The following is a 17,500-nucleotide window of genomic DNA, read 5'->3' on the forward strand; positions in this document are numbered from 1 at the left end:
GAATATAAGCTACGTTGTGAAGCAAGATACAATTTTATCCAGTTATGAACACGGTCGAATTCTTTTTTTAACTGGAATATTTGTACATTACCAATTAACGTTTCAGGAATCAGCAATGAATATAAAAAATTGCAACACAGTTGTGATATTGAAAGAATATCTGTCAGTTGAATGCTTAGAATAGGTCCCGTGTAGTTTTCAACTGTACCCCTTACAGGGAAGATCTTCAAACCTATTTTTAGAGGGATGTTTTCAACTGTACCTTTTTCCTGGAAGGGTTTCGACAAAACATTTTAACTGTACCTTTTTCCTGGAAAGGTTTCAACGCAATCCCTTTTACAAGGATGTTTTCAACTGTACGCTTTTCTTAGAAAGGTTTCAAGACAATCCCTTTTAGAGGGGCGTTTTCAACTGTACCTTTATCCCAGAAAAAGTTTCAAAGCAATCCCTTTTAGAGGGATGTTTTCAAGTGTACCTTTATCCCAGAATAAGTTTCAAAGCAATCCCTTTTAGAAGGACGTTTTCAACTGTACCTTTATCCCGGAAAAATATTTCAAAGCAATCCCTTTTAGACGGACGTTTTCAACTGTACCTTTTTTCCCGGAAAAGCTTCAAAGCAATCCCTTTTAGAGGGACGTTTTCAACTGTACCATTATCCCGGAAAAAGTTTCAAAGCAATCTCTTTTAGACGGACGTTTTCAACTGTACCTTTTTCCAGGAAAAGTTTCAAAGCAATCCTTTTAAGAGGGACGTTTTCAACTGTACCTTTTTTTCCCGGAAAAGCTTCAAAGCAATCCCTTATAGACAGACGTTTTCAACTGTACCTTTTTCCAGGAAAAGCTTCAAAGCAATACCTTTTAGAGAGACGTTTTCAACTGTACCTTTATCCCCGGAAAATGTTTCAAAGCAATCCCTTTTAGAGGGACGTTTTTAACATTGAGACGATGCGAGTAAAAACGTTTGTTTGGAAACAGCAACCCCGTCTGGAAACTTATAAAAGCAGAAGACAAAAAAAGTGTATCTTAAATATAAACATTGCTTGATCGCATCCCACTTGAAAGTCCTTAAAATTAAAGTATTTCCAGAGAATTAGTTCTGGAACATTTTTTTTTTTCCAATTTCAGTCTAGTAAACTGTACATACTATTACCAGCATCTGTATCTTTATTTTCGTTGTTTATACAGTACCTTAGACGTTTTTATTATTTCAAGGAAACATTTTCATACCCAGTCCAGAATCTCACAAAATGTTTTTTTCCAGAACGTGGAAGATACTGGATTAAATTAAAATGGAAAATCATGAAATCCAGCATCCAAGTGTTAGTTAATTTACTGTGTCATTAACTGTATATTATGACGTCACGTATTACTCGTAAATAACCCAAATAACTTTTCCTGAAATAGATCTCGGTGTTTCAAACGTTTCATTCAGTAGATGTGATTAATATATGTCAAGTGTTTACATACCGTCACCTGCTTTGGTTAATAAGAAACATATTCATGGCCAAATGAGATTTTCACGGCAGAAGTATAAGTTGAGTTCCTGTAGAGATACTGTACTTTATATATATATATATATATATATATATATATATATATATATATATATATATATATATATATATATATATATATATATATATCCAAATATATATATGTATGTATATATATATATATATATATATATATATATATATATATATATATATATATATATATATATACATATATGCACACATGTTTAATAATATACATACATGTGTATAGTACACACACACACACACACACACACATATATATATATATATATATATATATATATATATATATACTGTATGTATATATATATAAATATATATATATATATATATATATATATATATATATATATATATATATATATATATATAACTACATATATATACATATATATCCTGAAACACATCCCACTAATATATAATAACCAAAAAATGCAATTTAACCTGATGACGTATAACATCTTAGTTAAAAATGGTTTAATTTCGATGGTACTTAACACTAATGTCAACTAATTATAGTTTAAAAAAAACTGTATGAAAAGGTACATTGTTGAAAATCAAATGTACAATGATAATGTACAATGATAATGTACATATTCCCTGTAAATGTATAATTGTAATCATGAACCATACATGTTTTTTTTTCACCAATATTATTACTATATACCAAACATTTTTAACAGTATATTATTTAGAAGTGTATTTCTTATTTTATGTGAAAATATCTGTGTTATTCTATGTATAATAAAAAGAGAAATTCGTCAAAGAATTATGACGTTTGTTTTTCCTACCGATAATAATAATAATAATAATAATAATAATAATAATAATAATAATAATAATAATAATAATAATAATAATAATAATAACAATGATGATGATGATGAGGATGATATTATTATTATCATTATTATCATTATTATTATCATTACTAGCTAAGCTACAACCCTAGTTGGAAAAGCAGGCTGCTATAACCCCAAGGGCTCCAACAGGAAAATTAACCCAGCGAGGAAACTAAATGGGAAGACAGGATTAGAAATGAAACTATAAGAGAGATGACTCGAGTGCCATATATGAATGAGATAATGGTGAGGGGTAGATGGAGATGGTCTGAGCATTCTCTTCGCACTCCCAAAGTGAGATTAGTTCACCAAACATTTAGCTGGGCTCCACAAGGCACTAGAAGAGTTGAAAGACCCAGGCCTACATGGCTGAGGACTATGAAGCGCGAAGTAAGAGATGAAGAATGGGAGAATTATTGAGTTGAAGCTCAAGATAGAGACGACTAACGAAATTTAACCGAGGCCCTTTGCGTCAATAGGCGTAGGAGGAAATGATGGTGATAATGATGATGATGAAATTGAATAAAAAAAATAAATAAACTACAACAGAAGTAATGAACAATTAAAATAAAATATTTCAAGAACAGTAACAACATTAAAATAGATATTTCCTATATATACCATGAAGAGAAACTTATGTCAGTCTGTTCAACATAAAACCATTCGCTAAAAGTTTGAACTTCCGAATAGGAAGTTCATTCCACAACCTTGTTTCATCTGGAATAAAACTTCTAGAACACCGTGGATTAATAAAAGTAATAATGAGAGAGAGAGAGAGAGAGAGAGAGAGAGAGAGAGAGAGAGAGAGAGAGAGAGAGAGAGAGAGTACTGTTCATTACCAGAGTTGAACAAAATCAAGACGACGCAGCCGGATGTCTAAATGCATATCTCGGTGTGTTGTTCATCTGATTAACTATATCGAATTTGATTGAGCTAATGCATAAATATTCAAGCAATCAGTTGCTCGTAACGCGCTTGATATTACGTGGCAAATGCTTTCTCTCACTGGCGGCATGTTGATTATTATTATTATTATTATTATTATTATTATTATTATTATTATTATTATTATCCAAGCTACAACCCAAGTGGGAAAAGCAAGATGCTGATTATAGAAGTAATACATTGAACATATATAAAAATAAGTGCATATGTATACGCACATTTATATATATATATATATATATATATATATATATATATATATATATATATATATATATATATATATATATATATTATACATATTATTTATATATATATACATATATATATATATATATATATATATATATATATATATATATATATATATATATATATATATATATATATATATATATATATATATATATATATATAATGTGTTTGTATGTGTCTGAGCATACATGAAAAAAACTCACAGAAACATGTGATGCTCAGATACAATATATCATATATATATATATATATATATATATATATATATATATATATATATATATATATATATGTGTGTGTGTGTGTGTGTGTGTGTGTGTGCGTGTGTGTGTGTGTGGAAGTGACATGAGACCAAAATTAAAATAAGGACAAGCTTGGAATGGAGAGCATTTGGTAAACAAATTGAAATTATGAAAATTAAATTGCCACTTCCTCTAAAAAGACAAGTATTTAATGAGATGGTCCTACCAGTATTAAATCATGTATCAGGAACTTAGAGCCTTACTAAAGCCTTAGAACATAAGCTATTTACAACTCAAAGAGCTATGGAAAGAGTAATGATGGGAATAACACTAAGAGACAGAAAAAGAGCAACATGGATACGAGAGCAAACTAAAGTACAGGATAACAATAATAAGCAAGAAAAAGAAATGGACATGGGCAGGACATATGATGAGAATGACAAATAGTGGTTGGACTCAAAGAATAGAATAATGCGTCCTTAGGGATTACAATCTAAGCAGGGGAAGGAAGAGAATACGATGTAATGACGAGCTAAGAAAATGTGCGGGTGTAGAATAGAATAGAAAGACCATAAACAGACACGAGTGGAAGGTCATGTCTGAGGCCTTTGTCCTGGGGTGGACTAGCTACGGCTAATGATATATATATATATATATATATATATATATATATATATATATATATATATATATATATATATATATATATATATATATGAGAGAGAGAGAGAGAGAGAGAGAGAGAGAGAGAGAGAGAGAGAGAGAGAGAGAGAGAGAGAGAGAGAGAGAGAGAGAGAGAGAGAGAGTATTTGTGCCCTCAAAGAAACTAGGGAAAAACTTTAATAAGTTATAATCTATTACACAATGAAAAATGCCACATTCCATGAATGAGGGTTCCCTCGAGAGAGAGAGAGAGAGAGAGAGAGAGAGAGAGAGAGAGAGAGATTAGGAGTTTGTGGAGTTATTTAATTAACGAAGAACAATGCCACTGTAAAAGACAAGCTCATTTGGCTGATGTGTTTGACAGCAAGCACAGTAATGAGAAACTCGATCTTCCTCATTCCTGTTTTCCTGAGGCTAAACTGACAAGTTTAGCTCTTCGGTCCCGTGAAATTAAAACCCTTATTTGCTGAACATTGATGTTTATGGAGGTGTAGACCAAACTGGTATTTTTTCCTTTGTATTATTATTATTATTTTTATTATTATTATTATTATTATTATTATTATTATTATTATTATTATTATTATTATTATTATTAAGGCAGCTGATTTCTATTATTTTTCGAAAGTTAGCAAGAACAGTTTTTTTTTTTCACTTGCTGAAGAATTGGTGTTATTGCTATCATTATCATTAGCTAAGCTACAACTCAAGTTAGAAAAAGCATGATGCTATAAGCACGGGGGCTCCTACAGGGAAAATAGCCCAGTGAGGAGAGAAAGGAAACATGGAATAGTGCGCCTGTGTGTACCCTCAACCATAAGAACTCTCAACTCCATTAGGCAAATATTTGTGGTAGCTCTAGGCCTAGTAATTACCGCCCAATTTCCATAACTTAAGACTATCCAAAGTTTTTGAACGTCTTGACAAAACGTCTGAATAGGTATAACTTGAGGTAAGTTCGAACGAGTGGCCTTACTTCTAATACTGCCTTAGACCGAGTTAATCATGAAGCTCTGTTTCAAACTTAAATAAGTATTCAAGTGGCCTTAATTCTAATGCTGCCTTAGACCGTGTTTATCATGAAGCCCTTGTTTTCAAATTTAAACAAGTATGAGTGGCCTTAATTCTAATGCTGCCTTAGACCGTGTTAATCCTGAAGCTCCTGTTTTCAAATTTAAACAATTGGGAGTAGGTGGGTCTTTTCTTTGTCCCATTATGGAATTTTCAAGTCATAACTTGATAACAGTAGTTGCTGATGGAAACCAAAGAAAATATAAGAATGTAATATCTGATATTTCTCGGGGTATTTGTTCTTGTTCCATTACCTTTATTTTGCTATTTTCCCTAGTAGAGCCCTTAGGCTTATAGCTTCCCCTTTTCCAACTATGGTTATAGCTTAACAAGTAATAATAATAATAATAATAATAATAATAATAATACGCATGATACGTGATTTGGCCTGGAAAACAATCTTGTTGCATATGCAGATGATGCTACTGTCTTTGCATAAATTCCATCTCCTGAATGTACACCTATGATGGCTGATTCCCTTTACAGAGATCTAGCTAAAAATTGTTTATGGTGCAGATTATGAGGCATGAAGTTGAATTCCAACAAAACTCAAAATATATTTGAAAGAAGGTCAAGACAGTGGCTCCTCAACATCCAGCTATTTGCATTGATAATATTTCTTTAATAAATCATTTAAAACTCTAGGTGTGATTCTGTACTGCAAATTTCCTTTTGAGAAACATATTCGGTCTATTTCTTCTTCAATTGTACTAAAATTGGCTTAATGAGGAAGTCTTCTAAGATTTTTGGTGATGAAACTATCATGAGGAAATGCTTTAATTCTTTTCAATCTGATTTGTTTCGAGTATGCTATTGTTCTCCTGTCTGGTCTTCAGCTGCTGATATATCTTAATTTGTTGGACAAAAACTTGCAGTCTTTTAAATATCTTCTTCATAATCTCGGTGTTATTCTCAGGCACCATCGTTCAGTCAGTTCTTTGTGAATGTTGCATAAGATTTTTCATAATTCTGACAGTCCTTTGCATTCAGATCTTCCGAGAATGTACCCTTTTATACGAAGTACTATAGTAAATTTTTTTTTAGTGAGGTGCATTTGCACCGACTCGCAGCGGTGCCCTTTTAGCTCGGAAAGTTTCCTGATAGCTGATTGGTAGAAAGTATTCGGATAAGAATACTTCTGACCAATCAGCTATTAGGAAACTATTCCCGAGCTAAAAGGGCACCCCTGCAAGTCGGTGCAAATCTGCCTCACTAAAAAAAAAATTGACTAGTTATAGTTAAATGTAAGTGTTGCCTTCTCAGTCATAAACCTAAATACTATACAGTATTATAAAAGTTTTATTCCAGCCGTGACCAGACTGTGTAATGATCTCCCTAATTTGGCGGTTGAATCGATGGAACTTTAGTTCAAACTTGTTTAAACGTCAGTCATGAATGGCAGAGGCAAGGGACAATGACACTGCCCTATCAAGCAGGACAATGCCCTAGAGACTGACATATTACTTATGATCAACGCCAAAGCCTCCTCTCCACCAATGCTAGGACAAAGGAGGGCCAGGCAATGGCTGCTGATGACTAAGCAGATAGACCTCTAGGCTCCCCCCCCCCCTCCATTCTTAGCTCACAAGGATGGTGAGGTTGCAGCGACCTAAGGAACTAATGAGTCTGAGTGGGACTAATTCCAGTCTGGCAATCACCAAGCCACCACAACCCATATTATTATTATTATCATTATTATTATTATTATTATTACTAGCCAAGCTACAACCCTAGTTGGAAAAGCAAGATGCTATAAGCCCAAGGGCTCCAACAGGGAAAAATAGCCCAGTGAGGAAAGGAAATAAGGAAATTAATAAATGATGAGAAGAAATTACAATATATCATTCTAAAAACAGTAACAGCGTCAAAACAGATATTTCTCTATTGAATAGGTTGACATGTTACATTTTATCGTTCATATATGATTACTCAACCATTGTTACTGATCTTAAATTTTCTTATATTCTTTTCATTACTTATCATATATAGTTAATTATTTCTCTTTTTCCTTTCCTAATTATGCTGGTTTCCCATATAGGAGCAATTGAGCATCTTGCTTCACCAACTAAGCTTGTAGTTCGGCTGGTAATAATAACACTAATAATAACAAGAGAGGAAAACCTTAGGCGTAATGTTATAGGCGTCGTTCTCATACTTTATCTTATCGCCTCCTTATCTTTCTGAAAGTCCCACGAGCACCAAAAACACCATACTGCAGGAGAGAGCAGTTGAGAAAGGCTGTGGCAAGAGGGAGTCTAAACCTGCTTGGGTATCGGTCTAACTTGGGCTTCTCCGAAAGATTATAGCGAGAAGTCTAAACCTGTTTTGGAATCGGTCTAACTTGGGTTTCTTCGAAAGCTTGTAGCGCGAAGAAGTCTAAACCTGCTTGGGTATCGGTCTAACTTTGGGCTTCTTCGAAAGCTTATAGCGAGAAGTCTAAACCTGTTTGTGAATTGGTCTAACTTGGGTTTCTCCGAAAGCTTGTAGCGAGACGAAGTCTAAACCTGTTTTGGAATCGGTCTAACTTGGGCTTCTTCGAAAGCTTACAGTGAGACGAAGTCTAAACCTGTTTTGGAATCGGTCTAACTTGGGCTTCTTCGAAAGCTTACAGTGAGACGAAGTCTAAACCTGTTTTGGAATCGTTTAACTTGGGCTTCTTCGAAAGCTTATACCAGCGAAGAACATCGGTCTAAAGCAAGGTCTATAAACCTTGGGTCTACGTGTCTAAGGTAAGTTCCGAGCTATTATATTGTACTATAGATTGGTGTTAATGTTTCTCATAAGGAATCTAGTCTTGATCTATCGAACGAGGTGACATAATATGGAAAAAAATAAAGAAACTGAAGGGTGGGCCTATTTCTTATTCAGGATAATAGGATATCCTGTAGTATCTATACGAAGGATATCTTTGAGTGAAGGTTTAAGTTCTTGAAAATGTTAATAGATTGGAAAGTGTGAAGTAGAATTCATATAAAAAACTGCCCCAAAAAACTCTTTAGCCAAGACTTTTTTCCTCATTTTTTTCATTGACTTAATTCTACGAATAATTTTTTTTCTTCTATATTTTGACGATTTGGAAATACAACAGGATCCCCCTAATTATTATTATTATTATTATTATTATTATTATTATTATTATTATTATTATTATTACAATCTAAGCTACAACCCTAGTTGGAAAAGCAGGATGCTATAAGCCCAAGGGGGCTCCAACAGAGAGAAATAGCCCAGTGAGGAAAGGAAATAAGGAAATAAATAAACAAGAGAAATAATAAACGATTAAAATAAAATATTCTAAGAGCAGTAACAACATGAAAACACATCTTTCATATCCTACCCATCCTTGTGAGCTAAGGATAGTGAAAGACCCCATATATCTACCTGCTGAGTCATCAGCTGCCATTGCCTGGTGCTCCCTGGTCATATCTTGGGCGCTGATCATGTGTATGTGGTCAGCCTCTAGGGTAATGTTACTTTCCCTTGCCTCTGCCATTCATGAGCGACCTTTAAACCTTTATTTGACTGACAAAACCAGTTGTAACAACGAACTATTGTATGATGATGATAATAATAATAATAATAATAATAATAATAATAATAATAATAATAATAATAATAATAATAATAATAATAATAACCAAAACGAATAATAATAATAATTCTCGCAACGAATAATAATAATAATAATAGTAATACCCACAACGAATAATAATAATAATAATAATAATAATAATAATAATAATAATAATAATAATAATAATGATAATAATAATAATAACAACAACAACAACAATAATAATAATAATAATAATAATAATAATAATAATAATAATACCCACAACGAATAATAATAATAACAATAATAATAACAACAACAATAATAATAATAATAATAATAATAATAATAATAATAATAATAATAATAATAATAATAATAATAATAATAATAGCCACCGTAACGTGATCATTAAATGATAAATATAGAACAATGATATAATACTTTATCACATTTTTAAATTTGTCAAAAATAGAGTAACAACAGAACGTATAAGCTCAGTTGGATCTTCGAAACATCCTGTTTTTAACATAACTTGGAAAAAAAAATAATATATATGATAAATAATTCTTGGCTCAAGGACCCAATGTAATTGTTCATTATTATTATTATTATTATTATTATTATTATTATTATTATTATTATTATTATTATTATTATTATAAGCTACAATCCTAGTTGGAAAAACAGGATGCTATAAGCATAAGGGCTCCAACAGGGAAAAAAAATAGCACTCTGAGGAAAGGAAATAAAGAAATAAATAAACTACCCAGAGAACTAATGAACAATTAAAATGAAATATTTTAAGAACAGTAACAACATTAAACTAGATATTTCATATATAAACTATGAAAACTTTAAAAAACAAGAGGGTGAGAAATAAGATAGAATAGTGTGCCCAAGTGTACCCTCAAGCAAGAGAACTCTAACCCAAGACAGTGGAAGACCATGGTACAGAGGCTATGGCAATACCCAAGACTAGAGAACAATAGTTTTATTTTGGAATGGCCTTCTCCTAGAAGAGCTGCTTAACACATCTATAGAGTCTCTTCTACTTTCCTCTTGGTAAAGGTAGAAGAGATTCTTTAGCTATGGTAAGCAGCTCTTCTAGGAGAAGGACACTCCAAAATCAAACCATTGTTCTCTAGTCATGGGTAGTGCTATAGCTTCTGTACCATGGCCTTCCACTGTCTTGGGTTAGAGTTCTCTTGCTTAAGGGTACACTTGGGCTTGTTGTTCCATTTTATTTCTCTTCGTCTTGTTTTTTTTAAGTTTTTATAGTTTACTGTATATGTGAAGGATCTAATTAATGTTGTTACTGTTCTTTAAATACTTTATTTTCATTTTTTTATTCTTCTCTTGTAGTTTATTTATTTTCTTGTTTTCTTTCCTCACTAGGCTATTTTTTAATTTTAGAGCCCTTGGGCTTACATCATCCTGCTTTTCCAACTAGGGTTATAGCTTAGCTTGTAATAATAATAATAATAATAATAATAATAATAATAATAATAATAATTCTTAGTGGCTCTAGGTATGAAAGAAATCAAGATGGTTTAAAAAAACGTCATTAAACGTCGAAGTTCCTTCTTAAACATAGCCAAATTATAAACTATTATGCCTAGTTCTGATTTTATGATGGGTGGCAACATAAAGTTTAAACCTGTTGGAACCCTTTGGTTTGTAGTATTCAGCTTTTCATAACAGGGTTGTAGCTTAATAATAATAATAATAATAATAATAATAATAATAATAATAATAATAATAATAATAATAATAATAATAATAATAATAATAACGTCTTAATTACAAACTTCCTTTCCTCACTGGGCTATTTCCCCTGTTGGAGCCCCTGGGCTTATAGCACACTGCTTTCCCAACTAAGGTTGTAGCTTAGCAAGTAATAATAATAATAATAATAATAATAATAATAATAATAATAATAATAATAATAAATTCAAACTGTAAAAAAAAATAATAATGTGACATAGGTCTATTCATATATAAAAAAAAAAACAAGATGGTTGTTACTCAAACTTTTAATACGGAAAAAACGTCCAAATACATATCTTTTGGTAGCCGATATTCATTCGTTTTAAAATTTTAATGGTCTGGCTGGTTCGTTCGTTTGTTCGTCTAAAGGCGGGTTTACACCGCCAAACAGCTCGCCGAGCCCGGTTGTCGAACCTACTTGAAGAACGGCTCGAAGAGCTTTATGGAAAGTTAAATTAAAAGACTATTCCAATAAAGTAGCCAGAAACAAAGGAATAGCGGCTCTGCATGAAATATTGAAAGAACTAATTTCAAAGCCTTAATTTTAAAGCAATAAGCAAGTTGGTGTGTGAAAATTTCTCTCTTTTTAGTAGCCAATCCTTCGTCCACCTTGATCTTTTTTTTCTTTCTTAGTGCCACTGCTAAAGCAATGGCTATCAAATCGTCCTGGTCGAGAAACATGACGTTGTTTTAGCACGAGGCACACTGAGGTTCGATGTACTGTCTGAAAGCTCTTCGAGCCGTTCGACAAGTCGGTTCGACAACCGGGCTCGGCGAGCTGTTCGGCCGTGTAAACCCGCCTTAAGAATGCCTTGCTTTATGCAAGACACGAAATAGCCGAGTAAAAAAGTATATTGTTTGAAGTTTTGATACAAAATCAATATTACGAGGGCAAAAATATGATAAATCTTATGAAATTTTAAAACTGGCAATGATGAAAAAAAGTATAACATTTTGGGAGCAGTTAAAATATTTCACATCGAGCCGTGAAATATGTAGAGATCAAGGTTAAGTTCAAGATAGCTGAGAAAATCGAGAATTAAAACGCTAAGAGCAAAGAGAACAAACTTTAATATCGAACAGACAAATGAAAAGCACTGAAGAGTAAAAGTATGAATAATCTCGCAAAGTTATTAAGATGTATACATAGTTCTCATACAAATTCATGAACTGGGTTTGGAAAGATCTTCCAAATCAGGCAGTTGAATCGGTGGAACTTCAATGTTCAAACTTGCAGCGAATGTTTCTTTTATGTTGAATAGGCTGACATAAGGGTCTCTTTATAGTTTATATTATGAAAGATCTGTTTTAATGTTGTTACTGTTCTTAAAATATTTTATATTAATTGTACATTACTTTCCTTGTAGTTTATTTAATTCCGTATTTCCTTACCTAAAAGGCGTACTTTTCCCTGTTAGACCCCTTTGGCTTAATAGTATCCTGCTTTTCCAACTAGGACTGTAGCTTAGCTGATAATAATAATAATAATAATAATAATAATAATAATAATAATAATAATAATAATAATAATAATAATAATTTGTTTATTTATTTATTTCCTTGCCTCAACTGGGCTACTTTTCCTTGTTGGAGCCCTTGGGCTTATAGTATCTTGATTTTCCAACTGGGGTTGTAGCTTAGCTAATAATAATAATAATAATAATAATAATAATAATAAAATTTGTTTATTTATTTATTTTCTTACCTCACTGGGCTACTTTTCCTTGTTGGAGCCCTTGGGCTTATAGCAAATTGCTTTTATAACTAGGGCCGTAGTTTAGATAATAATAATAATAATAATAATAATAATAATAATAATAATAATAATAATAATAATAATAATAATTGCGTATCTGTACATACAGTAGACGCACCCACGGTCTAGAGTAGACAGTGGACATATCTACAATACAATTTCTAACGTACGTCTCTCTCTCTCTCTCTCTCTCTCTCTCTCTCTCTCTCTCTCTCTCCCAGCTCCAACTAGACACACGCTCTTATGAAAACAACGGAAGAGGAGAAAGAGGAAATGGCGTGCAAAGGAAGACCAGTGTCCCCCGGGATAAAAGGGCGACGACCCACAGGAAGAGGAGAGGAGGAGGAGCCCCATTCAAGAGGTCGTTCCCGTCCCCGCCACCACCCCCGTCAGGAGGGGTCGCACTCGCCACTGGCCGGAGTGACCAGGGTCATACTTTCGCTCCTTTTCGTGTTGGTCTTCGCACATCAGACAAAAGGTAATGGATTTGGACTCGGAATATTTTCGTTTTTAATATTACTCTTTTAAAAATTTCATGGAAATATTCTTATGGTTTCATTCAGAAATTTAGATGATCATTACATTAATGTGTCCTGGGTTTTTAATATATTGCAAAAGAAAGAAAGAAAGAAAAAGCACGCATGTAAAATATACAGTATATATATATATATATATATATATATATATATATATATATATATATATATATATATATATATATATATATATATATATATATATATATTTACAGGTATTATAATTATTATTATTATCATTATCATCATCATCATCATAATAAATATTATCATTATCAATTGCTAACCTACAACCCTAGTTGGAAAACCAGCATGATATAAGCCCAGGGGCTCCAAAGGGGAAAACAGCCCAGTGAGGAAAGGGAACAATGAAAAAATAAAATATAAACATCTAAATAACTATAAACTTTAACAAAACAAGAGGAAGAGAAATAAGATAGAAAAGTGTGCCCAAGTGTACCCTCAAGTAAGAGAACTCTACCCCAATACAGTGGAAGACCATGGTACAGAGGCTATGGCACTACCCAAGACTAGAGACCAATGGTTTGATTTTGGAGTGTCCTTCACCTAGAAGAGCTGCTTACCATAGCTAAAGAGTCCTTTCTACCATTACCATAAGGAAAATAACTTTTAGTTTATTATAAGTAGGGCTGTAGTTTGGCTAGTAAGCATAGAATAATAATAATAAAAATAATAATAATAATAATTGCAAAAATAATTCGATCTGTTTTGACGCTGTTACTGTTTTTAGATTGATTCATTGTTCATTTATTCTCATCATTTATTTATTTCCTTATTTCCTTTCCTCACTGGGCTATTGTTCCCTATTGGGGCCCTTGGGCTTATGGCATCTTGCTTTTCCAACTAGGGTTGTAGCTTGGCTAGTAATAATAATAATAATAATAATAATAATAATAATAATAATAACAATAATAATAATAATAAAACAACATCATCAATATTTGCAAAAATAACTATCTGTTTTGACGCTGTTACTGTTTTTAGAATGATTTATTGTTAATTTATTCTCATCATTTATTTATTTCCTTATTTCCTTTCCTCACTGGGCTATTGTTCCCTATAGGAGCCCTTGGGCTTATGGCATCTTGCTTTTCCAAATAGGGTTGTAGCTTGGTTAATAATAATAAATTACCATATTTTAATGATGAAACAAACAAATATATTAGAATCAGAAAACATGAAATCCTGAGTAAATACCTACCACAAATTAAACCTAATTTAATATTCTATAATTACTCCATAATAATAATAATAATAATAATAATAATAATAATAATAATAATAATAATAATAATAATAATAATAATCCCAAAGAGGAAACCTACGATAGCGTGTGAACTTGAACTACAACAGCTCTCACTAATCCCTTTCTTTATCAGTGCAGTAAATCCCCTCGGTCTAAAACGCTGATAAGCCGCCTTCAGCGCACCCTTAGGCCTACTTATCACACAAATAAAAAGCAATCTGCGATAGACCTGGCTGCTTAATTAAAGATAAGCTCGAAAGCACTAAAATGAATCTATAAAAAAACGAATGTGATAAGGCATTTCAAACTGCTGAATGTCTAACCGAAATTTGAGGAGAGGATAAAAGAATTTTTTTTTTTTTTATAAAGTAAGGCATTTCAAACTGCTATATGTCTAACCGAAATTTGAGGAGAGGATAAACGAACATTTCTTATAAAGTTTGAATGTATGGCGCCATTTCTCTAACTTATGGTATTCATATGATTCTGGTTATGGATTTTGATAAAATAGTAAAAAAAATAAACTGGCGATTGGTTTTTAATATCTAATTAGCCGTCTCGCTAAATATAATTCCTGCAAATCCACCATGCTAGTTTCTCATTTTATTATTATTATTATTATTATTATTATTATTATTATTATTATTATTATTATTAAGCTACAACCCTAGTTGGAAAAGCAGAATGCTATAAGCCCAGGGGCTCCAACAGGGAAAATACCCAAGTCATGAAAGGAAATAAGGAAAAATAAAATATTCTAAGAACAAAAACATTAAAATAAATCTTCCTTATATAAACTATAAAAACTTTAAAAGAAGAGAAAGAGAAATTGGATAGAATAGTGGGCCCGAGCAAGAGACCTCTAACCCAAGACATTGGAAGACCATGGTACAGAGGCTATGGCACTACCCAAGACTAGAGAACAATGGTTTGATTCTGGAGTGTGTTTTTCCTAGAAGAGCTGCATACCATAGATAGAGAGTCCCTTCTACCCTTACCAAGAGGAAAGCGGTCACTGGGTGAAGAAGAATTGATTGGTAATCTTAGTGTTGTCAGGTGTATGGGGACAGAGGAGAATATGTAAAAAATAGGCCAGACTATTCGGTGCGTGTGTAGGCAAAGGAAAAAATGAACCGTAACCAGAGAGAAGGATCCAATTTAGAACTGTCTGGCCAGTCAAAGGACTCTATAACTCTATAGCAGTAGTATATCAGCGGGTGGCTGGAGGCATTTAAATGTAAGCTCAAACGAGCGTGACTTAAATAGAGACAAATATAGTCTCTCTCTCTCTCTCTCTCTCTCTCTCTCTCTCTCTCTCTCTCTCTCTCTCTCTCTCTCTCTCTCTGTAGATTCAGGACAGCAGAATGAACATATTACAAGTAGATCATTGAGACCACAAGAAAGGAATTAGTTAATCCTGGTAAACGCTAGATCCAGAAAGGGGAGCAATGACCGACTTGTCATGGTTTACCACACTATGAATAAACATAATGAACTCATCAGATATAAACAGTTGTCAATAAGTCCACACCTAAGAGAGAGATCCGATTATTATCTTTAACTCCATTGATAAAACTTAGATAAAGTTAAGAATTTTCCTCCAAACCCAATTTTCCATTTAATTTTGTTGTCATTCAGTTCCTAAAAATGGAATAAGTTTCATGTTTATTTAACAATATGTCTTAGCTAGTCTTCTTTACTGGATTTAGGGGTTTGGCTCCGGGAGGCCATTCTAGCACCCCAAGGTCTATAGTTTCTAGCAGTGCCTGCAAGGTCACCATCCTTGTGAGCTAAGGATGGGGGTTTGGGATAGCCATCAGTAGCCATTGCTTGCCCCTTCTTGATCCTAGCTAGCTGGAAAAGGGTCTTGAGTGCTGATCATATGTATATAAAGGTTTAAAGGTCGCTCATGAATGGCAGAGGCAAGGGACAGTGACATTGCCCTAGCAATCAGGACAATGCCCTAGAGACTGACCATATATTATATGATCAGCGCCCAAGCCTCCTCTCCACCCAAGCTAGGACCAGGGAGGGCCAGGCAGTGGCTGCTGATGACTCAGCAGATAGACCTATAGGCTCCCCCAAACCCCCCAACCTTAGCTCACAAGGATGGTAAGGTTGCAGACACTAATGGCACTAACGAGTCTGAGCGGGACTCGAACCGCCGACTGGCAAATACCAGGCAGAGACGTTACCAATCTTCGCGAGTGACCTTTAAATCATGTACAACAAGGGGAAAACCCTGCCTTGTGATCTACTGGCCTGGGGTTCGAGTCCCGCTCAAACTCGATAGTTTCTTGTAGTGTCTGCAACTTAACCATCCTTGTAAGCTAAGTATGGAGGACGGGTTTGAAGGAGCTTATAGGACTACTTGCTGAGTCCTCAGCAGCCATTGTCTGGCCCTCCCTAGTCCTAGTTTGATGGAGTGGGTTTGATCATACGTATACAGTATATAATCAGTCTCTATGGCATTGTCCTGTCCCTTGCCTCTGCCACTCATGAGTGACCTTTAAACCATGTGCAACAGGGGGAAACCCCAGCTTTCAGCGACATGTTAATTGAGAAATAACTTATCACTCGTATAAAAGACTAGTTGGAAACTCTTGATCTCAAGAGTGTTTCCGAAAGCGTGGGCTAACTGATATCTTATCAACTGCCAAATTGCCAAACATGCTGGACCCTTCGTCGAACTATGGAAGGCAATGATAAATTCTTATCATTTTCGAAGCATTTAGTAAGAATCTAGAAAGCGTTTTACAAGTAATGCATTACATAGTAGTGAAAAGTATTCTCGATTGAGTATTGGTAACCCTTCTATGGGTATTATAATAACTAAATATTGAAGGCATTATTATAATTCTCTGAAACGTGGGTCAAATAAAAGTGCCCCTATTTATCTACATCGGTTTATGTCTTCAAATGATAATTTTTCAATGCTATTTTTTTTTGTCTTTCTCAGGGCCCTTCAGTTGATCATCTCCCACCTATTTTCTTATTTCCTTTCCTCACTGGGCTATTTTTCCCTATTGGAGCCCTTGCGCTTATCGCATATTGCTTTTC

At 33.4% G+C, this 17,500-nt stretch overlaps 2 protein-coding genes across 4 annotated transcripts in view; both read left to right on the forward strand.

The window, feature by feature from the left end:
* LOC137634416 (uncharacterized) overlaps positions 1–1,553 on the forward strand; it is a 5,978-nt gene extending 4,425 nt beyond the window's left edge. Inside the window, exon 3 of the mRNA XM_068366810.1 lies at positions 1–1,553. This exon is cut by the window's left edge and continues 922 nt beyond it. The gene's annotated coding sequence lies outside the window, so the exon portion shown is untranslated.
* A 6,443-nt stretch (positions 1,554–7,996) lies between these two features.
* The window catches only part of LOC137634501 (uncharacterized), an 18,120-nt gene continuing 8,616 nt past the window's right edge, over positions 7,997–17,500 (forward strand). For 2 of the 3 annotated variants that reach the window (XM_068366937.1, XM_068366935.1), the window contains exons 1-2: positions 7,997–8,284; positions 12,859–13,115. In XM_068366937.1, the coding sequence (XP_068223038.1) occupies positions 12,881–13,115 (235 nt within the window). In that variant the 5' untranslated portion in view covers positions 7,997–8,284; positions 12,859–12,880. The remainder of the gene's footprint in view (positions 8,285–12,858; positions 13,116–17,500) is intronic. The other variant, XM_068366936.1, reaches the window with a different exon arrangement.

This window comes from Palaemon carinicauda, chromosome 44 (assembly GCF_036898095.1).
Source record: "Palaemon carinicauda isolate YSFRI2023 chromosome 44, ASM3689809v2, whole genome shotgun sequence".
Lineage (NCBI taxonomy): Eukaryota > Metazoa > Arthropoda > Malacostraca > Decapoda > Palaemonidae > Palaemon > Palaemon carinicauda.